At 41.1% G+C, this 24,121-nt stretch overlaps 1 protein-coding gene across 1 annotated transcript in view; it reads left to right on the plus strand.

Moving 5' to 3' along the window:
• Positions 1-23,857, plus strand: part of LOC124802558 (mediator of RNA polymerase II transcription subunit 17) — a 118,861-nt gene extending 95,004 nt beyond the window's left edge. Inside the window, exon 10 of the mRNA XM_047263424.1 lies at positions 21,690-23,857. Within this exon, the coding sequence (XP_047119380.1) occupies positions 21,690-21,900 (211 nt within the window). The 3' untranslated portion in view covers positions 21,901-23,857. The remainder of the gene's footprint in view (positions 1-21,689) is intronic.
• The last annotated feature ends 264 nt before the right edge of the window (positions 23,858-24,121 follow it).

Here is a 24,121-nt window from a genome sequence, read left to right on the forward strand (position 1 = left end):
GATTTCCCCATTTCCCTTCTAAATATGAACTTCTGGCATGCTGGAGTAATTGAGGGGCAGCAATTTGTGTTAATCAATACAATTGTAAAACAACCAAAGTTGCATATTTCACTTCTGAGTGTTATCCATATTGTTTCAACTCCATATTCAGAGCTGTATCTCTGACATCATATACCAGTTGTTGGTTTTCTTGTAACTCTCCTCAATAAAAAGCAATACCTCCAGTAATATAAAAGCATTTGCACATTTATGGTTATCCTGACCATTTTGTATAGTTCTCTCTTCCTGCTAAATGATACTTGAATGCCTTTGGTTATTGTAGATTTTCTCAGCACAATGCTGGAGTTATGATTCACAATTTTTGTAGGGAAGCAGCAGCTAAAAGCAGAGAAACTGAGTTAGAGATGCATCAAATGTTTACTTTACATCCAACTGATGGTTTGCATGTTTCTATCTAAAGGTATGAGCTGTGAGCTCATTAATTATTATAAGTTTTCCTTGTTAATTCATGGTTTACAGTTGTCATGTTGTCTATTATGGTGACTTTGTCATCAGTGTCTGATAACCCATTTAAAATTAGATGAACATTAACTTTGTTGACTGTATCCTCACATACAAAATTGTTGTCTATTAAAGTGTCACTGTTGTGCATAATTCTAGTGGGTAAGTTTACTACTGTGGTTCAACTGCAAGTGTTAAATTTCCTTATGATGTTTTTGCTCATACTCCCATAAATAATTGATGTTGAAATAGCCACGGAATATTATGTGACTCCTTTTGTCAGACAGTTGACAAGTTACATAACAGAATTTTAAACATATGCCTTAATTTGAGATAGAAATTTCTGAGAACATATATCTAGAGCACATCATTGTATGGTAGTGAATCATGGACCGTGGAAAAATTGGAAAATATGGGGATCAGAGCATTTGAGATGTGGTGTTACACAGAGACACTGAAGTTTAAATATAAAGATAAGAAGTAAACTAGTCATCTGCAGAATCAGTGAAGTAAGGAATACCTGGAAAGCACTGACTAGAAGAAGGGCTGGATGATGGAACGTATGTTAAGACAGTTGGGAATAACTTCCATGAACCTAGAGGGAGCCTTAGATGACAAAAACTGTAGGGAAAGACTGAGATTGGTATATTATTAAATTATGATACAGAATTACTGGCCAGTACTTACTGTCATGAAGCAAAATACACTCCTGGAAATTGAAATAAGAACACCGTGAATTCATTGTCCCAGGAAGGGGAAACTTTATTGACACATTCCTGGGGTCAGATACATCACATGATCACACTGACAGAACCACAGGCACATAGACACAGGCAACAGAGCATGCACAATGTCGGCACTAGTACAGTGTATATCCACCTTTCGCAGCAATGCAGGCTGCTATTCTCCCATGGAGACGATCGTAGAGATGCCGGATGTAGTCCTGTGGAACGGCTTGCCATGCCATTTCCACCTGGCGCCTCAGTTGGACCAGCGTTCGTGCTGGACGTGCAGACCGCGTGAGACGACGCTTCATCCAGTCCCAAACATGCTCAATGGGGGACAGATCCGGAGATCTTGCTGGCCAGGGTAGTTGACTTACACCTTCTAGAGCACGTTGGGTGGCACGGGATACATGCGGACGTGCATTGTCCTGTTGGAACAGCAAGTTCCCTTGCCGGTCTAGGAATGGTAGAACGATGGCTTCGATGACGGTTTGGATGTACCGTGCACTATTCAGTGTCCCCTCGACGATCACCAGTGGTGTACGGTCAGTGTAGGAGATCGCTCCCCACACCATGATGCCGGGTGTTGGCCCTGTGTGCCTCGGTCGTATGCAGTCCTGATTGTGGCGCTCACCTGCACGGCGCCAAACACGCATACGACCATCATTGGCACCAAGGCAGAAGCGACTCTCATCGCTGAAGACGACACTTCTCCATTCGTCCCTCCATTCACGCCTGTCGTGACACCACTGGAGGCGGGTTGCACGATGTTGGGACGTGAGCGGAAGACGGCCTAACGGTGTGCGGGACCGTAGCCCAGCTTCATGGAGACGGTTGCGAATGGTCCTCGCCGATACCCCAGGAGCAACAGTGTCCCTAATTTGTTGGGAAGTGGCGGTGCGGTCCCCTACGGCACTGCGTAGGATCCTACGGTCTTGGCGTGCATCCGTGCGTCGCTGCGGTCCGGTCCCAGGTCGACGGGCACGTGCACCTTCCGCCGACCACTGGCGACAACATCGATGTACTGTGGAGACCTCACGCCCCACGTGTTGAGCAATTCGGCGGTACGTCCACCCGGCCTCCCGCATGCCCACTATACGCCCTCGCTCAAAGTCCGTCAACTGCACATACAGTTCACGTCCACGCTGTCGCGGCATGCTACCAGTGTTAGAGACTGCGATGGAGCTCCGTATGCCACGGCAAACTGGCTGACACTGACGGCGGCGGTGCACAAATGCTGCGCAGCTAGCGCCATTCGACGCCCAACACCGCGGTTCCTGGTGTGTCCGCTGTGCCGTGCGTGTGATCATTGCTTGTACAGCCCTCTCGCAGTGTCCGGAGCAAGTATGGTGGGTCTGACACACCGGTGTCAATGTGTTCTTTTTTCCATTTCCAGGAGTGTATATGGCACTGCTAATAGACAAGTATAAAAAAATAAAACTAATACACTTGTTAGAATATGTGGAACAAAAGATTCAGGATGTTATGTGTAAGTGCTATTCCAGTATGAAGAGATATCCACAGATTTCGTGGTGGGCTGCAGCAAAATGGTCATAAGATAGCCAACAAACAGACAGCCCCCATCTCCCCATAAAATATTACCCATCTCTACTAGACCACAGTTACGAAAAATATTAGGTGCAGCCCACCAAGAAGGAATTAAGCTGGCTTGAGTCCAACTTCTGTGTTGATGCTCTTAAGGTACTGTTGTACTTCATGTGATGTATTCAATTTCTCAAAAATCTACACACCAGTCCAATGCCTTGCTCTTATGGAGAAGCATCATTTACAGATAAAGTGGGCATTTTAAATTTCCGAAGAGAACTTTAATTTACTTATGTGTATGGCAAATATTAATACTGTATGCAGGGCTGAACCAAACCTTAGCATGGGTTCTTATTAAGCCCTGATTTATTTTGATTTGACTAATTTAATTTTCATAGCATAATTTTATAACAGTTTAGATAATCACCACAATTTTAATATCATGTATCAGACAAGTCTAAGCAGGGAATTTTGTCTGCTGTTCAGTTATTCTGACCATGTCTTCAGGTTTTCCCTCCAAATGTATGCATTACAGAATTCAAAACAAATATGAAGGTAGTGCACAGAATAGGCATAGTTAACAGAATAACATTTTTGACACCTTGATTCCTTTATTGTTTTCTTTGTAATGTATGAGGGTTGGAACTTTAATAGTGGCAACTGTTTAATTACGTGAGACAGATACATGTTTCAAAGTGTGTATATCCTTCAGAGTAGTGACCAGCATTGTGTATAACCCATTGCCAGTTGTATAGAAGTCATAGGATACCCTTAGTGGCACTGGTGTGTCAATAGCTCGAATGTATTGGTCTGTTGTCCACGGATCTCTGTAATAGTTCTGAAGTGAATGTCATGAAGCGTTTCCTTTACTTTATAAATCAAATTGAATTTACAAGTGCTGATGCCTGGTGAGTGTGGTGGGTGGTACAGCACTTCCCAGCCCTATCGATCAAATAAATCAATCACAGCTTGTGCCATATGTGCTTGAGTGTTGTCCTCCAAAATGAAGAGTGGGTCCTGCATAAAATGTTGCCGCTTCTTTCTCTAAGTTGGTTGCAGGCTATGTTCCAAAAATGAAGAGCTTAGAGAAAGAAGCAAAGACACTTTCTACAAGACCTGCCCATAATTTTGCAGGACGGTGCTCGGGCACATATGGTGCAAGTTGTGACTGATTAATTCGATCGATGGTACTTCAACATTCCTTGAACTTAAGCCCTTGTGACTTCAGCTTGAGTCCTAAGATGAAACAAGCACTTCACAGCATTCGCTTCAGAGCTGTTACAGAGATTCATCAGGCAATAGACCGCTCCAACTGAGCTATCAATGCAACTGGTGCGGCTAAGGGTGTCCTATAATTTACACATTGCTGCAATGCTTTACACACAATGCTGTTGACTACTTTGAAGAACAGTAAACCTTGAAACATGAATCTGTTTTATATAAGTTGTAAATAAATAGTTGCCACTATTAAAGTTCCACCACTCGCATTGAGCGGAGATAATAATATGGACTTCCTTTCTCCTGCTACTGAAACAAGGGATTCTACTGGGTACCAAGGTACAGTGTAAATTAATATACCTGCAGGCTGACATTAGGAAACAAAGAGGCTTGTGTGAAGCACATTGTGACACCTCTCAAACTTGATTACGTTATTTTCCATTTTGGTACTGCCATTTTTGAGTCACTGTTGAATTGGGTATGTTAGGAAAAGGGTGACTGCAGGTAACCATCCTTAACTCCTGGTCTATTCAAGGTTCATGGATGATTCTTCACAATCTTGTCCCTTGTCCAGGAGACTATCCTCATTCCTCCACTGCCTAAATGCCTTTTTTGTGCTAGTTTCATCTCATCTTCATTCAAATTAACCTTGCGTCTTCCTAGATATTAAGTACTACCTTTTTTGATGGCTCCATAAAGACTTCTGTCCACATCAAGTGGACCTCCCACCAACAATATCTACACATTGATAGTTTGCATTACTTCCTCATAAAGAATTCTCTCCCTTGTAGCTTTGCCATTCATGGTCAGCACATCAGTGGTGGTGAGTAGTTCCTCATACAGTACACTAAAGGCTTTGCTAAGGCTATCATGGACAGGTAATATGCCTACTCTTCTATCCTAGCTGACAAACAGACCTCCCACACTGCATCTTCCCATATATGAACATTCCCTCTAATGAGCAGGAAAGGAGCAATCCCGCCCCTCAGTGCAGTACTGCCTGGCTGAATCACCTGAACCACTTGCCTCTCCACAGTTTTGATTTCAGTATTTTTCATTTTGCCCTGAAATAAGAAATGTTCTTTCCAAAATGCTTCCTACTGCTTCTAGAAAGGCATTCAACAGCTGACTCAACCTACAAACTATGTTGATCTGTCCTTACGACACTCATTCCTTCAGCTACTTGCCATATGCACCATATTGTAGTGAACAATCCATGTACAGAATGTGTTACAACCACTCATCCGTATTTCTTGTTCCAGTCCTGCCACTGTCATATACTTGTATTGTTCCATGAGAGTCGGGATCACATGTGCCATACCATATACCAAGTTTGCTGCCACTTTTGGTGTGATCAGCAATTAACTGTCCACCCAGATAAATGATCACCATCAACTAAGGCCAAGAAGAAGATTGATGACTCTGTGACAGAGCAAGTTGCCAATATTTTGATTCTGCAACCTCCTTAGTTTTGGTCCCTGTCCTGTGAAACCCTCCCTCTGCCCCCCCCCCCTCCCCCGTTAGTCCCTGTCCTGTGATATCCTCCCCTCCCCACTCTCCACCCCCTGCACCCAACAAAAAAAAAAGCCCCTTTCTGTCTACACTGGGACACTAGCTTTACTTTCATTAACTGTTAATAGATAGGTAGATCACCAGCTCCCACCCTCGCCTGTTCTCTCCTGCTGTCCTTGCCCATATCTCCAGTTACTCTTTCATTGTGTGCAGCTCTCTCTCTCTCTCTCTCTCTCTCTCTCTCTCTCTCTCTCTCTCTCTCTCTATTGCCAAATTCTTAAGCACTTCGCTTGCTATCCATCCTTCTTCTATGAATTCCTCCTCTGTTCCTTTACCTCTCCCTTCCCCTTTTTTGTTTATCTTACCTTCTCCAGTGAACCACAAGCTATTACTTTGATTGGGTGGCTATACTGGGACTTCGTAGCTGTATGTATGAGTATGTGTGCTTTGAAGGAGAATGAAAGTTCATTTGCTGAGCTATCATATTTGAGTTGATGTTTGGTGCCTTCAATGCTTCAACTATATTGTGAATGATTATTTTTATTGAATGAATTATTGATTAATATTTTGATAATTCTTGCTGTTTTTGTATTTTTTGATGTTTGTATTAACTGTCTAGGATCAGGTAACAATTTATTTTCCTCTTCTTTCTTTATCGTTTCCTATTTTCCACTATTCCATCTTCTCCCTGTGTTGTTTTATCCTTTCTCTTGTATCCCTTTTATTCCTAAGTGCTTGTTTATTCCTTTCCTGAAAGGATTCTTTCTGTTGTTTGTGATTAGTTGGTGCTGTGTTTTTTTTTAGATATTTTATATTCTTGTAATCCACGAGAGTGTTGACTTTTTTTTTCCTGGTTTACATGAATATGTTTTTCATTAGTCTGTCCTCATTCGATTGAGGTGTCCAAAGAAGGTTAGCCTTTCTGTTGCCATTTCTTCTGATCTTTTTGTATACATTGGTAAATCTCCTTACTGCAACTCATTTTTCAACCATCTGTAATTTGTATTGCATCCATTTTTATCTAATGATCTGTCTTTCAAGTGTCTAGGGCTGGTTTGACTATCTTGTGGCACAAGCAGCCACTTGGGGTGCCAAGCTAAGAGGGGCAACAGAGGTGCTCAAGTGCCAAATTTGTGTGTAGGGTGTACCATAGTAGTGAAAACAGACAGGCTTGAAAATATACAATAATAGAAACAGAAACGTTCCAGTAGATGTGGGTTTGCAAACAACCCATTTGTGAAGTAATGTCAAATGTATGGTTATGGGGCATCACTCACTTCAGTATGAATGATTGTCCTGCTTAGTATAAACCATTAAACCCACAGTTCTTAAAGAATTAAACTCGCATGTGTAAAACAGCTTCAATATTCTGATTACTTTACAAATGAGTTAATATATCAAATATTTAACGTTAAGCGTGTAAGTAGAAAAAGTTTTAATAAGCTATGAAATTATGTTTAAAGTTTGCTGGAAGCCACTAAGTACTCTCATTACGCTAGCCAACAAAATTCTACTTTTTTTCTGTAACTGGCATGAAAACAGCTAATCTTTATGGTTTTGGGTGTGCTGATACTGAAAATGTTAATGAAAGTGCAAGATAGCACTCATTTTGAAGTTATGATAACTTAATGTTATTGGCTATATAAGCTTGTGCATGTTTTTACCTTGGTGTTATCCCTTAGAGAAAAGTCACTGTGCCTGGCTTTTGTTGTTTTCTGCTGGTGATTCCCTGATCAGTGTCCAGCACTAACATAGATGCAATCCACTTTCCCTGTTCCCTTTCCGTTTACATGTCTGAAGTTTGCTGGTGGGAGTAGAGTGTTCTCTATGCTCATCGGTTACAGCACTACAGTTGCCAGGAACGAAGTCCAAGTGGGAATCTAGGAAATGTAACTTTAAGGACATGTTGTACCCCAATCTGTTGTAGCAATGCAGAAGATTTGCCACAAGATCCTTATAGTTTTCAGCCTTCTTATTTCCTATAAAGGTTGTTGATACTTGAACAAAGACATCCCAAGCTAACTTTTCATCTCTTGTCAGGATTGTGTTGAAATGCTCATCTTTGTACAGTTTGCATGTCTGGGGACCCACAAAAATCCACTCTTTGATTTTCACTTCACTAAGACGTGGAAATTTCTCACTTAGATAGAGAAATGCTTCCCCAGTATTGTCCAGCCTTAATGAAGTTTTTCATTAGGCCCAATTTTATGTGAAGAACAGGGAGAATTATGTTCTTGGATTCGACAAGTGCTTCATGCATAACGTTGTGAGATCTTGGTTCTTGTGATTGAAATTTAGGCCAATCTTTCTTTTTATAATAAAGTGGTTTGGCGCATCTGTCTCAGAGGTACAGGAAGCAACAGAATTTTGTGTAACTGTATTGAAGCCCAAGTAATATGCCGATGGATTTTAGTTCCCTAGAAATCTGCCATTTAGACTTGTCATAATTCAATTGCAATAACAAGTGTTTCATGTCATCATACGTTTCTTTCATGTAACATGCATGCCAATCAGAATCAATGGTAACGCTTTGCCATTATAGAGTAGCACAAGCTTGAGACTTACATTGAAGAAATCGATGAACAACCACCAATGATCACTTTTATAGTCAATGCCTATAGCTGCCATTAGTCGCTGTACATCACTCCAAAATACCAGGCTGTTCTCACTTTCGAAAAATTGAATTAATGGTATTGGCAGTTATGGAATGCAGTCACATTTACCATCTTATCAAGACAATTCCACTGTTGTTGTCTTGACACTAACAGTTCAGCTTTACGTTTTGGCATTACCAGATCTCTCACTGGGTCATTAAGTTCGCACTGTTATATTGTGAATCTCTTCACACTCATTGTTACACACAAAATTAGGATCTTTTGAAGAAGTGGACATTGAAGGTGATGCTGCAGCACTAGCTTCACTACCACCCTCGTCACTATAACACTGAAATGGAACAGGAATAGGCAGTTCATCTCAGTGAGGCACTGGTCACATGGCTGAAGGTATGTTTGGATATGCCAAGGAAGACTTTTTCTTCTTGGAAATACCATGTGTCAATGGAATTTCACATCTCACTATTCTGTGTTCATATAAAAAACTCATTGTGATCAGAATAGAAAAACTGAGAAAAGACATTGGACAGCTAACACAATTTATAAGAAATGAAAAGTCAGAAAAAAAAAAAACGAAAAAGGTTAGGTAAAATCTCACAATAAGAAGCGATAGAGCAATTAGATGAAAAGAAGCAGAAATTACAAGCATTGGCCAAACGACTTAGAAGATACAAAAAAAGTGAAAATAGAAGGAAACAAAACCAAACATTCAACACAAACAAACCAAAAGAAATTTTACCAGACAATAGATAACACACACATTAAAATAGACAATCCACCAAACATAACAGGCATGCATGGTGGATACAAGCAGAAACAGATACATACAAGATGATACCACAAATGCCTGAAGTGATAATTTTGCAACATGAAGTCACCCAAGCAATTAATTCTACTCACAATTGGAAAGCCCCTGGAAAAGATAAAATAACAAATTTCTGGCTAAAGAAGTTCACCTCAACACATTCACATCTAACTAAATTATTTAACATATCTAAAAACAAAGATGATGTGACTTACCAAATGAAACTGCTGGCAGGTCGACAGACACACAAACAAACACAAACATACACACAAAATTCAAGCTTTCGCAACAAACTGTTGCCTCATCAGGAAAGAGGGAAGGAGAGGGAAAGACAAAAGGATGTGGGTTTTAAGGGAGAGGGTAAGGAGTCATTCCAATCGCGGGAGCGGAAAGACTTACCTTAGGGGGAAAAAAGGAAAAAAGGACTGGTATACACTCGCGCGCACACACACACATATCCATCCACACATATACAGACACAAGCAGATGTATTTAAAGACCAGTTACATAGCAGACCCATACACATTCCCTGATACACTTACACATGGAATGACTTATCTGAAACCTAAAGATCAAGCAGACCCAGCAAACCCAGCTAAATATCGCCCCATAACATGCCTACTAACAATATACAAAATATTAACTTCAGTCATTACACAGAAATTAATGACACATACAACACAGAACAAAATTATAAATCAAGAACAAAAAGGCTGTTGCAAAGGAGCACGAGGATGTAAAGAGCAACTGATAATAGATGCAGAGGTGACATATCAAGCTAAAACTAAACAAAGTTGCTACACTACGCATACATTGATTACCAAAAAGCTTTTGATAGTGTACCCCACTCATGGTTGCTACAGATATTCAAAATATACAAAGTAGATCCTAAATTGATACAGCTCCTAAACATAGTAATGAAAAATTGGAAAACTACACTTAATATCGAAACAAATTCAAATAATATCACATCTTAGCGAATACAGATTAAGCGTGGAATATACCAAGGAGACTCATTAAGTCCTTTCTGGTTCTGACTTGCTCTGAACCCACTATCCAACATGCTAAATAATACAAATTATGGATACAATATTACTGGAAAATACCCACACAAAATCACACATTTGCTATACATGGATGCTCTAAAACTACTGGCAGCAACAAATCAACAACTCAACCAATTACTAAAGATAACAGAAGTATTCAGCAATGATATAAATATGGCTTTTGGAACAGACAAATGTAAGAAAAATAGCATTGTCAAGGGAAAACACACTAAACAAGAAGATTACATATTGGATAACCACAGCAATTGCATAGAAGCGATGGAAAAAAACAGATGCTTATAAATATCTAGGATACAGACAAAAATAGGAATAGATAATACAAATATTAAAGAAGAACTAAAAGAAAAATATAGACAAAGACTAACAAAAATACTGAAAACAGAATAGACAGCAAGAAACAAGACAAAAGCTATAAATACTTACGCTATACCAATATTGACCTACTCATTTGGAGTAGTGAAATGGAGTAACACAGACCTAGAAGCACTCAATACACTTACACGATCACAATGCCACAAATATAGAATACATCACATGCATTCAGCAACTGAAAGATTCATATTAAGCAGAAAGGAAGGAGGAAGGGGATTTATCGACATAAAAAACTTACATTATGTACAGGTAGACAATTTAAGAAAATTCTTTTTAGAACGAGCAGAAACTAGCAAAATACACAAAGCAATCACTCATATAAATACATCGGCTACACCACTGCAATTTCATAACCACTTCTACAACCCTTTAGATCACATAACATCAACAGATACGAAGAAAGTAAATTGGAAAAAGAAAACACTACATGGCAAGCACCCGTATCATCTAACAAAGCCACACATCGATCAAGACGCATCCAACACATGGCTAAGAAAAGGCAAAATATACAGTGAGATGGAAGGATTCGTGATTGCAATATAGGATCAAACAATAAACACCAGATACTACAGCAAGCATATTATTAAAGATCCCAATACCACAACAGATAAATGCAGACTTTGCAAACAACAAATAGAAACAGTAGATCACATCACAAGCGGGTGTACAATACTAGCAAATACAGAATACCCCAGAAGACATGACAATGTAGCAAAAATAATACATCAACAGCTTGCCTTACAACATAAACTTATAAAACAACATGTTCCCACATACAAGTATGCACCACAAAATGTACTGGAGAATGATGAATACAAATTATACTGGAACAGAGCCATTATAACAGATAAAACAACACCACATAACAAACCTGACATCATACTCACCAATAAAAAGAAGAAATTAACACAACTAATCGAAATATCCATACCCAATACAACAAATATACAAAAGAAAACAGGAGAAAAAACTGAAAAACACATCCAACTGGCTGAGGAAGTCAAGGACATGTGGCATCAGGATAAAGTTGACATTATACCAATTATACTATCAACTACAGGAGTCATACCACACAATATCCACCAGTACATCAATGCAATGCAGCTACATCCAAACTTATATATACAACTACAGAAATCCGTAATTATTGATACATGTTCAATTACCCGAAAGTTCCTAAATGCAATATAACATATACCATACGGTTAAAAGGAAGTCACGCTTGATCAAGGTCCGCGTCACTTTCCATTTTTGACCAGACATAACGTCTGAGAAAAGAAGGAAAGAATAATACTGATAATAGTAGTAGTCGTAAGTTGTGTATCAATTTCTGTTCTTCTTTGTTGCTTATGCAGGTGTGTTTAAAGGTATCAAATTCTTCCCACTGCTATCCTAGTAAGTTCATTAGTTAATATAGAGCAATTGTTTACATAAAGAACTTTTCTTACAGTATTTATTTATGTAAAATTGACCTAGGCATTTCTGTCATACAACTGAATACACTTTTCTTACAGTATTTATTTATATAAAATTGACATAGGCACTTCCGCCATACAATGGAATACACTATCGTTATGTGATTTATTTATTGTATATGTAGGATAGCCACTACCATTGCAACTTGCATATAAGATAATAGTTAACTCTATGTATTTTTCTGTTTTGGTGTTGTTGTGGTCTTCAGTCCAGAGACTGGTTTGATGCAGCTCTCCATGCTACTCTATTCTGTGCAAGCTTCTTCATCTCTCAGTACCTACTGCAACCTATATCCTTCTGAGTCTGCATAGGATATTAATACCTTCTCTCTCTACGATTTTTACCCTCCACGCTGCCCTCCAATACTAAATTGGTGATCCATTGATGCCTCAGAACATGTCCCACCAACCGACCCCTTCTTCTAGTCAAGTTGTGCCACAAATTCCTCTTCCCCCCAATTCTATTCAGTACCACCTCATTAGTTATGTGATATACCCATCTAATCTTCAGCATTCTTCTGTAGCACCACATTTCGAAAGCTTCTATTCTCGTCTTGTCTAAACTATTTATCGTCCATGTTTCAGTTCCATACATGACTACACTCCATACAAATACTTTCAGAAACGATTTCCTGACACTTAAATCTATACTCAATGTTAACAAATTTCTTTTCTTCAGAAACACTTTTCTTGCCATTGCCAGTTTACATTTTATATCCTCTCTACTTCGACCATTATCAGTTATTTTGCTCCCCAAATAGCAAAACTCATCTACTACTTTAAGTGTCTCATTTCCTAATCTAATTCTATCAGCATCACCTGATTTAATTTGACTACATTCCATTATCCTCATTTTACTCTTGTTGATGTTCATCTTATATCCTCCTTTCAAGACACTGTCCATTCCATTCAACTGCTCTTCCAGGTCCATTGCTGTCTCTGACAGAATTAAAATGTCATAGGCAAACCTCAAAGTTTTTATTTCTTCTCCATGGATTTTAATGCCTACTCCGAACTTTTCTTTTGTTTCCTGTACTGCTTGCTCAATATACAGATTGAATAACATCAGGGATGGGCTATAACCCTGTCTCATTCCCTTCCCTTTCATGCCCCTCAACTCTTATACCAGTAACAGCCATCTGGTTTCTGTGCAAATTGTAGATATCCTTTCGCTCCCTGTATTTTACCCCTGCCACCTTCAGAATTTGGAGGATAATATTCCAGTCAACATTGTTTTTCTGTTTTATTAAATAACAATGAGAGGGTAATTTGATGTATTTTTGTGTGATGAAGCAGTTGTGCTTTGAAAATGCCGTTTTCACATGTTTCATAAACAAACTGTAGTGATCAAAAAAACGTTTACAGTATCTCTAATATGGTTGTGTTTTTATTTGAGCTTCAAAATATATACTGATCAACCCCTTGGTATCTGGTAAAAAAAAAAAATATATATAAGCTTGAAATTTGTGTGTATGTTTGTGTTTGTTTGTGTGTCTATCGACCTGCCAGCGCTTTTGTTCGGTAAGTCACCTCATCTTTGTTTTTATATATAATTTTTCCCACGTGGAATGTTTCCTTCCATTATATATATATATATATATATATATATATATATATATATATATATATATTATATATAAAAACAAAGATGAGGTGACTTACCGAACAAAAGTGCTGGCAGGTCGATAGACACACAAACAAACACAAACACACACACAAAATTCAAGCTTTCGCAACAAACTGTTGCCTCATCAGGAAAGAGGTAAGGAGAGGGGAAGACGAAAGGAAGTGGGTTTTAAAGGAGAGGGTAAGGAGTCATTCCAATCCCGGGAGCGGAAAGACTTACCTTAGGGGGAAAAAAGGACAGGTATACACTCGCACACACGCACATATCCATCCACACATACAGACACAAGCAGACATATACTGCTTGTGTCTGTATGTGTGGATGGATATGTGCGTGTGTGCGAGTGTATACCTGTCCTTTTTTCCCCCTAAGGTAAGTCTTTCCGCTCCCGGGATTGGAATGACTCCTTACCCTCTCCTTTAAAACCCACTTCCTTTCGTCTTCCCCTCTCCTTACCTCTTTCCTGATGAGGCAACAGTTTGTTGCGAAAGCTTGAATTTTGTGTGTGTGTTTGTGTTTGTTTGTGTGTCTATCGACCTGCCAGCGCTTTTGTTCGGTAAGTCACCTCATCTTTGTTTTTATATATAATTTTTCCCACGTGGAATGTTTCCTTCCATTATATATATATATATATATATATATATATATATATATATATATATATATATATATATAAAAAAAACAAAGATGAGGTGACTTACCGAACAAAAGCGCTGGCAGGTCGATAGACACACAAACATACACACAAAATTCAAGCTTTCGCAACAAACTGTTGCCTCATCAGGAAAGAGGGAAGGAGAGGGAAAGACGAAAGGATGTGGGTTTTAAGGGAGAGGGTAAGGAGTCATTCCAATCCCGGGAGCGGAAAGACTTACCTTAGGGGGAAAAAAGGGACAGGTATATACTCGCACACACGCACATATCCATCCACACATACAGAGGTGTTTGTTTGTGTGTCTATCGACCTGCCAGCGCTTTTGTTCGGTAAGTCACCTCATCTTTGTTTTTATATATAATTTTTCCCACGTGGAATGTTTCCTTCCATTATATATATATTTTCGTTTGTGTGGCATTAGCTTTTCTCTGATGGAAGATCATTAGTGACAACATCTTTGGCTTTCATTTGTTCATTGATGTAGTTACACATATCTTAACTTTGCCGTTACTGATGTAAGATCTGTGGCAGATGATGTGAGTTTCTAGCATTTCCACATACATGTAACCAATTAAAGTACGATTTTTGTATGTGACTGTCCTAACGTACGCTCTCTCTCTCTCTCTCTCTCTCTCTCTCTCTCTCTCTCTCTCTCTCTCTTATGTGCAGAATCTGTGCAGTGATTTGTGGTTGCTATCTCACTGGGCACAAGACGTTCAGAAACGCATATTACATCTACGTGATTGATACATTACAGTTTGTCTGAATGAATCATCCCCCCCAGGGGGTCCACAACTCTTTTGTGGATACGTGCATGGCGAGCACGGGCCCCCCAAGCTAGTGCAGTTCTCCTTCCTTTCCGGGCTGCCCTACCACCCTTCCCCATCCCTCCTCGTCCCCAATCCTTCCCCCCCCCCCCCTACCTCCCCTTCACACTCCCTCTTCTTGGGAGTAATGTATCGAGCCTTCATCTGGAGACGGATGTTTGAACACTCCAGGATCCTGTTCCCTTTGTTTTTCCCCGTTCTCACACTTTCTTCCTCTATTGGTCTTTCCCTAAGTTCACTCTTCTCCTTGCTTTCATGCCCTTATTTCTATGTCTGCCTCATTCTCCTTGCCCTGTTCTCCTTGTCTTCTTTTCTGTGTCTTATTCTCCGCTTTGGCGTTTGAAATTCTTTCTTCTACCCCTCTATCCTTCTCTCTCTTTCCTCTCTTCTTTCCTCCCTGTGCTTGTCTGAAGGCTGACCCACGCGTTCGCAGGTGTAGCCGGTGATGAGGTAATGCGTAATTTCCTGCCCTGGGTAGACAAGTAAGGCACGCACGTACTCTCTGGTAAAGGCCAGGGCCAGGGAGGGGTGATTGCCTGAGCTGTTACCTTCCGAACGTGCCGATTGGTCCCTCCGTCTGTTTCTTGGTGTGGACAATCACCTAAGGCGGGAGTGCCCTCTGAGGGGGGGCCCCCACAAGGAAGGAGCACGCCATTGGAGATGCTGGCAATCATGGGGGATTCATCTGCAATGGATTTCTCTTCTTCTTCTTCTTCTTCCTTCTTCTTCTTCTTCTTCCCTGTCTTCTGCCCAAAAAAGAACGCTAGGTGCAACTCCTGTTCTGAAAATTCTGCCACCAGCACCGAAGTTTCTTGTTGTCACAAGGTCTGATGGTCATGATTTTCCAACAGTCAACAACCATTTTGTCATTCAGAAGGGTGTAGATGCGATTCCAGGACCAGTGAAATCTTGTACTCGGTTGCGCAACGGTACCTTGCTGTTGGAGACAGAGCACGACTTCCAGGCACAAAATTTACTTTGAGCCACTCTCTTACACACATTCCTTGTATGGATGGAGGCCCACCGTAATCTGAATTCGTCGTGGGGTGTGGTGTATACTAGGTCACTCGACGGACTAACTGATCAGGAGATTCTGTCTTTCCTCTCTGATCAGGGAGTGACGGCCATCCATTGGGTCATGAAAAGGGTCGACAAGGACCTCATACCGACCCGAACCATATTCCTGGCATTCGACAATGTGCAGTTGCCTTCACTAATTAAAGTGGGTTATGAGACCATTTCTGTTCGGCTGTATGTACCCAGCCCTACAAGGTGTTACCAATGTCAGTGGTTTAACCATACACAGCAGTCTTGTTCAAGTGTGGCTAAATGTGTTACCTGTGGCAGGGACGCCCATGAGGGTGACTGTCCACCTTCGTCCCCTCATTGCGTCAACTCCATGGGTGACCATGCTGCCTCCTCTCATGACTGCCCCGTCTACAAAGATGAGAAAAGTATACAAGAAATTCGAGTGAAAGAGAAGGTATTGACCTCGGCTGCTTGCAAGTTATTCAATAGCAGAAAGCCCACTGTGCTTCCGGCAGGGAAATACAGTACCGTTTCGCCTCTCCTTGGCCTACCAGGGAGGTAGCTACACAGACATGTGATCTAACATTTAGCGATTCGGTCGTCAGATCGGCCAGTGCTAAGATCGCCCGATCAACGTGTCCTCTTGCTCCCACCAATCCTAAGGCTCAAACATCATCATCTGCTACTGCTAAGACGAGGACCTCTAAATCAGATGCTCGGACCTTCAAAAAAGAACCGACATGCGAAGATTTCTTGCATACCCAAACTTCACAGCCATCAACTGTTCTTTTGACAAAACGTAATTCTTCAAAGAAGACTCATAGTAAAAAGAGTTCTCCATCTCCGCTGAGGCGCGTTTCTTCTCCTGTGCCACCCAGCGGTTGCTGTCCCCGGCCATCTTCAGTTTCGCCAGGCCTCACCACTGGTAGCCAATCATCTGGCCTTTCACCGGCGGAAGAAGCTGCCCCTCCTGACCAGCTCAGGAAGGTGGCAGATGCAACTGTTGAGTTGATGAACCATGACTCACCACCTATCGATTGCAGCAGCAGTGCTCCCTCGAAGCCAGGCCCTCAGCGGCCATCGAGGTGACCCTTTTTTGTTTCTTTTTTCTTTTTCTTTTCATTTTCATAATGGCACTTCTCCAATGGAATATTCGCAGCATTCGATCCAACCGAGAGGAACTCAAATTGCTCCTTCGAATGCACTACCCGCTTGTCGTAGGTCTCCAAGAAACGAAGTTGTGCCCATGCGATTGTATTGACCTGGCACACTATACCTCCATGCATTTTGACCTACCCCATGTGGCAGGTATTCCGGCTCATGGAGGGGATCATGTTGCGGGTTCGGAATGATGTCTGCTATGATCAAATCACATTGCACACAGATCTGCAGGCAGTTGCCGTCCGAATTACTCTCCCCACTTTCATATTTTCCATTTGTACTGTTTACACTCCATCATCGTCTGCCTTTACTAGGGCAGACATGATACAACTGATTGCTCAGCTTCCTACACCATTTTTGTTTATTGGAGACTTTAATGTCCACCATCCCTTTTGGGGCTCTCCAGCATCCTGCCCTAGAGGCTGCCTCTTGACAGACCTTTTCAACCACCTCAATCTCGTCTGCTTAAATACCGATGCACCTACCTTACTGTTAGGCGCAATGCATACCTATTCCCACTTGGACCTCTCATTATCCACTATCCAACTTGCACGTTGGTTCGAGTGGTATGCTCTGTCTGACACATACTCGAACGACCATTTCCTGTGCGTAATCCATCTCCTGCATCGCACCCCTTCTCCATGTTCCACTAGCTGAAACACCTCCAAAGCCGACTGGGGGCTTTTCACCTCCCTGGCGACCTTCCATGATCACGACTTCTCCAGCTGCAATAGTCAGGTCGCATACCTCACGGACATTATTCTCACTGCTGCTGAATATTCCATCCCTCTTACTTCCTCTTCTCCCCGTTGAGTCCCAGTCCCCTGGTGGACCATGGCATGCAGTGATGCTAGTCCTACTCGGCGGCGTGCTTTTACGCACCTTCCAACGCCACCCTACGATGGCAAACTGTATCAGTTACAAATGACTCCGTGCACAATGTCGTAGTGTTATCAATGAAAGCAAAAAGGCTTGTTGGGTGGCTTTCACCAGCTCATTCAACAGTTTTACTCCTCCTCTGGTTGTCTGGGGTGGCCTGCGCTGGCTATCTGGCACCAAGGTCCACTCCCCAATTTCTGGCCTGTCTGTAGCGAAAGAAGTCCTTGTGGATCCTGAGGATGTCTCAAATGCCTTCGGCCACTTTTTCGTGGAGATTTCGACTCTGCCCATTACCACACTGCCTTCCTCCCCCGAAAACAAGTGGGGGAGGCACGGCCACCTTCTTTCCAGGCTTTGAATCGTGAAAGTTACAATGCCACCTTCACCATGCAAGAACTCGAAAGTGCACTCGCCTGGTCCCGATGGTATCCATATTCAGATGCTGAAGAACCTTTCTCATGCAGGTAAAGGCTTTCTTCTTCGTGCCTATAATTGCATCTAGACTGAAGGTCATGTTCCCACATGCTGGCGTGAAGCAATTGTTCCCATACCCAAACCAGGAAAGGACAAACACCTTCCTTCCAGTTATCGCCCCATCTCCCTTACCAGCTGCGTCTGCAAGGTGATGGAGCGCATGGTCAATTCTCGATTGGTTTGGCTCCTTGAATCTCTACGCCTCCTTACCAAAGTCCAATGTGGCTTTCGTAGGCGCCGATCTGCTGTTGACCAACTAGTTACCTTGTCGACCTTCATTATGGACAACTTTTTGCGTAAGTGCCAGACGGTGGCTGTGTTCTTCGATTTGGAGAAGGCTTACGACACCTGTTGGAGGGCAGGCATTCTCCGCACCATGCACATTTGGGGCCTTCGCGGCCGCCTCCCTCTTTTTATTAATGCATTTTTAATGGATCGAATGTTCAGGGTACGTGTGGGTCCTGTTTTGTCAGATGCCTTTCGCCAGGAGAATGAGGTGCTCCAGGGCTTTGTTTTGAGTGTGGCCCTTTTTGCCATAGCTATCAATCCAATAATGGATTGCCTTCCAGCTGTCGTTTCAGGCTCCCTTTTCATTGATGACTTTACGATCTACTGCAGCGCTCAGAGAACATGTCTCCTGCACCGCTGTCTTCAACGTTGTCTAGACCTTCTATATTTCTGGAGTGTCGCTAATGGTTTCCATTTTTCTGGTGAGAAAACTGTCTGTATGAACTTCTGGTGTTACAAAAAGTTTCTTCCACCATCCTTACATCTCGCTCCTGTTGCTCTCCTATTCGTGGAGACAACAAAATTTTTAGGTCTTACATTTGACAGGAAACTTTGCTGGTCTTCACATGTGTCTTACTTGGCTGCTCGTTGTACCCGTTCCCTAAATGACCTCCGTGTTCTCCGTGGTACGTCATGGGGAGCAGATCAAATGGTCCTGCTTTACTTATATCGGTCCATTGTCCGATCAAAGCTGGATTATGGGAGCTTTGTCTACTCTTCTGCCCGGCCGCCCATCTTACACCGTCTAAACTCTACCGAACATCGGGGGTTACGTCTGGCGACTGTAGCATTCTACACCAGCCCTGTTGAGAGTCTGTATGCCGAAGCTGCTGAATTATCGCTAAACTACCGGCGAGATATGTTGCTTTGTCAGTATGCCTGCCGACTGATGTCAATGCCCGACCACCCGTCATATTTCTCCTCCTTTAACGACTCTCTCGACCGCCAATATGGGCTGTATGTCTCTGCCCTGTTACCTCCTGGAGAACGCTTTCGTTGCCTGCTTCAGGAACTTGATTTTACCCTCCCTATGACTTTTGTAGTGGGTGAGAGCCCGACGCCACCTTGGCTCCAGGCTCAGGTTCGCGTTCACCTCGAACTCATTTCGTTTCCAAAGGAGAGGACCACGGATTCAATATACCGCTCGGGGTTTGTCGAACTTCGTTCGAGGCTTGCTAATAACGTCTTTATTTACACAGATGGCTCCAAGACTACTGCTGGCGTCGGATGTGCCTTTGTCGTTGGAGATGATACCTTTCAATACCGGCTCCTTGACCAGTGTTCAAGCTTTACAGCTGAGCTTTTTGCTGTCTGTCAGGCTGTTCAGTATATCCGCCGCCATCGTCATTCTTCCTATGCCATCTACTCTGATTCTTTGAGTGCCATTCAGAGTCTCCGTGCCCCATATTCGGACCACCCTCTCGTGCAACAAATTCAACGGTGCCTTCAGTCGCTAGCTGATACCGGCACTCATGTCCCTTTTTTGTGAATTCTTGGCCATGTTGGTGTGGCTGGGAACGAAGCTGCTGATGCTGCGGCCAAGGCTGCTGCCGTCCTGCCTCAGACAGCTTCCTTTTGTGTCCCATCAACTGGTGTTAGTGGGGTTCTTTGTTGGCGCGTTGCATCATTGTGGCATGAGGCTTCCTGGTGAGAGGAGGTCATTTTGGCCAGGTTGCAGATTGGATATTGCCAATTTAGCCACCACTACCTGTTGTCCGGTGACCCCGCACCGCAGTGCCCCTGTGTTCATCCATTGGCGGTGCGCCATGTTTTATTGTCCTGTCCCCATTTTATTCACTCTCGTGTTGTCCTATGTCTGCCGTATACCTTACCATAACTTTTAGCTGATGACGCTCGAGCAGCTGCTCATGTCCTTCATTTTATTACACTGACGGACTTGTCCAAAAAGAACTAACTCTTTTATTTTGTTTCTATGCATCTTTGTAAGTACTTTCTGACGTTGCCCGTTTTCAGATGCATCAGGCTGAAATTTTTGAGTAATATTTCTTTCAATAATGATAGCTTAAAATCTGTCTTCACACCACTGACTACAGGGGTACTCCTGTGAGATATGGTATCTCCTACCTTCTCCCCTTCTTCATAGAGATTCTTCTACCAGCTTTGTTAATTTCACTTTTCATCTCCTATTGAGAAGTGGACCATGAATGATAAAACCCCACCTGCCAACAATATCAACAAGGATCTTGATTTTTTTTTTTTTTTCATGTTTGGGTTGCACAAACTCCCCCTTCCCAAAAGCAATGTTTCTGAACTCATGAAATAGTGAATTGCTCTTCAACAGGTATATAGTGCTTACAGTCTACCTGCTTGTTACAGACTCTATTCTTTCTACTTCATTTCCTTCATTACCTTCTGCAGCCACCAATCCCTCTCTGTCAGTATGTTCCTTTCAAAGTTGTTCTTTTGCCCTCCCTCTCTTTCTCTCTTTGTTTTTCTCATCTTATTTCCACCTGTAGTTTTTTTTTTCATCTCCTCTCTGTGATTTGAGTATACCTTTCATTTTTTGATGTGTCAACTACTATCAGCTCAGGATGAACAGTATACTGAAATTAGGATTCCAGCTGTTGCTGCAGCTTCGTTTGTATCAAGCTATATCCATTACCTTCCTCTGGTACCTGCGTAAACGTCACCCTTCACATTTCCTGATTTTGCATCTTTCCCCTTCTCCGTGAAGAAACTTTTGAAAATTCGATAAGTGAGAGATTGAACCATGCTTTTAAATTTATGTCTCAAGTGACTCTACTTCGGCTATTCTCATGTTGAGTAGAAACTTCTTTTTTGCATTTGATGTTGTTAAAAATAATTGTTTTTACTTTACTTTTGAATGAATGTTTCAATTGAACCTTGATTATATGCTTTATAGTTTGAAGAAATAAGATGTCTTGTATTTTGGCAGGATGATTGCTGTAAGATGTGAGCCACAGACAGGAGTTCAGGTTTCTATTGCACAATCACCAAGGAAAGACTTCTTCCCTGGTCAGTTGGTGAAAGAGCGGAAGTGGGAGAACTTGGGAGGTAGCTTCAAAGAAGTACGATGGGACAAGATGGAAGGAAAGAACTTCCTTAACAAAATGGAGCTCCTCATGGCCAGTCTTACAAGTTCCTAGGTCCTACCAATGTGTTTTACTGACATTTCTGTTATGCATCCTGATCCTGCTGAACACAAACATTTGTACTTCTTTTGATGTTCAGCTTTCGATCTGTGAGGATTCAGTGAAACAAAAGAAAGGACTCTTCTTGAAATGACTTTTTATGGATTAATTTTTAACTCAGTCTTCTTTTGTAAAAATAGGAGACTTTAAGAGTGTGTGAAATGAGAGATTTCAATTGATTTTAATCGGCATCAGAAATGCAAGGTATCACTAAGTTATTGTACCCAAGACATTCCATACTCTGCGCAGTTTTTGGGAATTGTATAAGATGTTTCTACTAATGCTGTCTCCTTGTCAAAACTATTATTGACGTTTTTGGAGTTTCTGAGTTCCTTTTCAGATATACACATATTTGTTCAGTGTTCATTTGCATATTTTGGCATAAAATGACTTTGTAGGAGTGAATTTCTTATGGTTATTAAGTAAAGAGTAATCAGTGTAGTAGTCTTCTCTTGCAATTTATCACAATTTGAAACCTGATGTGTAGAGCGTAAAATGATGAAAAACTTTTTCAATGGAGAACAAGAGGTTAGCTTTGCTGTCCTATTTTTGTGTATTCAAACATTTAAGGTTTGTGTTGATTAATTGAGTATTGGTAACAGCAATGCAATTCAAGGTATACAGAATGCTTACTATTTGTGATATTACTGAGAAATTAGGTGCAGTATGAAATTGTGATAAATCAACACTGAAGTTGTGAGAATTAAACATGATTAGCACTACGTGTCAGAAACAGAGGGGACAAATGAGCAGAAAAAAACTTTTCAGGTGATGTTTGTGGCGTCATTATGCCATTGCTTTAAAATTTGGTTGACTAAACCACTGTTATTTCCAATCATTGCTCTTGGAAGTCATTACAAGCAGTATTTAAAAGATCTTAAGTGATTGGAACCATTTCTTTCTTTCATGTTTCTGGCTGCTTACAGTATTCAGACCCTCACTTAACAGGACACAGGTGAAGATAAGACTGATATAGACGAATTGCGGTTTAAAAATAAAGAACCGTATCACCTGAGCTGTGGTCTATCATCCAATAATTTACAAGAAATTGTGAAATTCTGTTGACCAATAGTCTCACTGCACAAGAGCTACAAGATGGAGACATTGATGGTAACACATTTTGTCATCACAACTAGATACTGATGATCAGTATTGCTACTGGATATGACAAATGAAAGGGGGCAGAAGCAGATTTTTGTACTGCACTGTGGTATGTGTTTTGAACAGCTAAATATTTTTTTTTTGTATTGCTTAGGGTGTAAATGACTTGGTAAGTAGGCTCACTGCAGTATAACCCAAATAATGAGCATTGAATGCAATTGCTGTTCAGTGATTACCTATTTTGTGAGGTGACACAGTTCACACAAAAAAGTTTTTTGTTTCATGCAATGTGATTGTTCAGTTGTATATACTAAAGATATTTAGGCATTTGAGTTGTAAACAGTAACATCATATTTTCTCGATTGAATTTTCCTTTGTTAAATTGTGTACTGAACATATGAAATTGTTTTCATTTTATTCTGTAAAAGCTATAATAAGATGTCCATTTATCTTACATTTGTGGATAATTTATGAAAAGTACAATTGCATTTGAATTGATTGTCTGAGTGATATGCCAATGAAAATTGTGGCACAGATATGTAACATTTTAACATAGAGAGAAACTGAGTTTAAATGACATGGAGCAGGGAATATGTATAGTAAAAATAAGCTGGGTTGGATGAAAAAAAAAAGAGAATTTAGACTGTACTGTTCATCATGTATTATTCACATAGCTTAAACTGTTGTTATTGGTCACTTATTGCTATTTGTGCTGTTTAAGGTGATCTAATTGTAGAGAGATGGTAAATGTCTAACACACAATGCAAATTTGATGTAATCTAGAACTGTGCATTATTTACCAAACTATTAATTGCAAAAGAATTTTGTTTAACATGATGAACCATCAGTTTGCATTTTTTTTTTTTTTTTTTTTTTTTTTTGTTCAATATTATAGAAAGTATGTAAACTTTTGCATGATTTGAGAGAGATAAATCACATACCGTGCACATGGTATCAAAGTGTGTGAGTGAATAAGGATGTTTACACTTTCATTTTATGTCCAGACTTGGTTTTGGAAAACTAGGCATAGTTCATCAAAAATAATTGGAGAACTGTTTTATCTCAGAGGATGCAA

This window comes from Schistocerca piceifrons, chromosome 6 (assembly GCF_021461385.2).
Source record: "Schistocerca piceifrons isolate TAMUIC-IGC-003096 chromosome 6, iqSchPice1.1, whole genome shotgun sequence".
Taxonomy (NCBI): Eukaryota; Metazoa; Arthropoda; class Insecta; order Orthoptera; family Acrididae; genus Schistocerca; species Schistocerca piceifrons.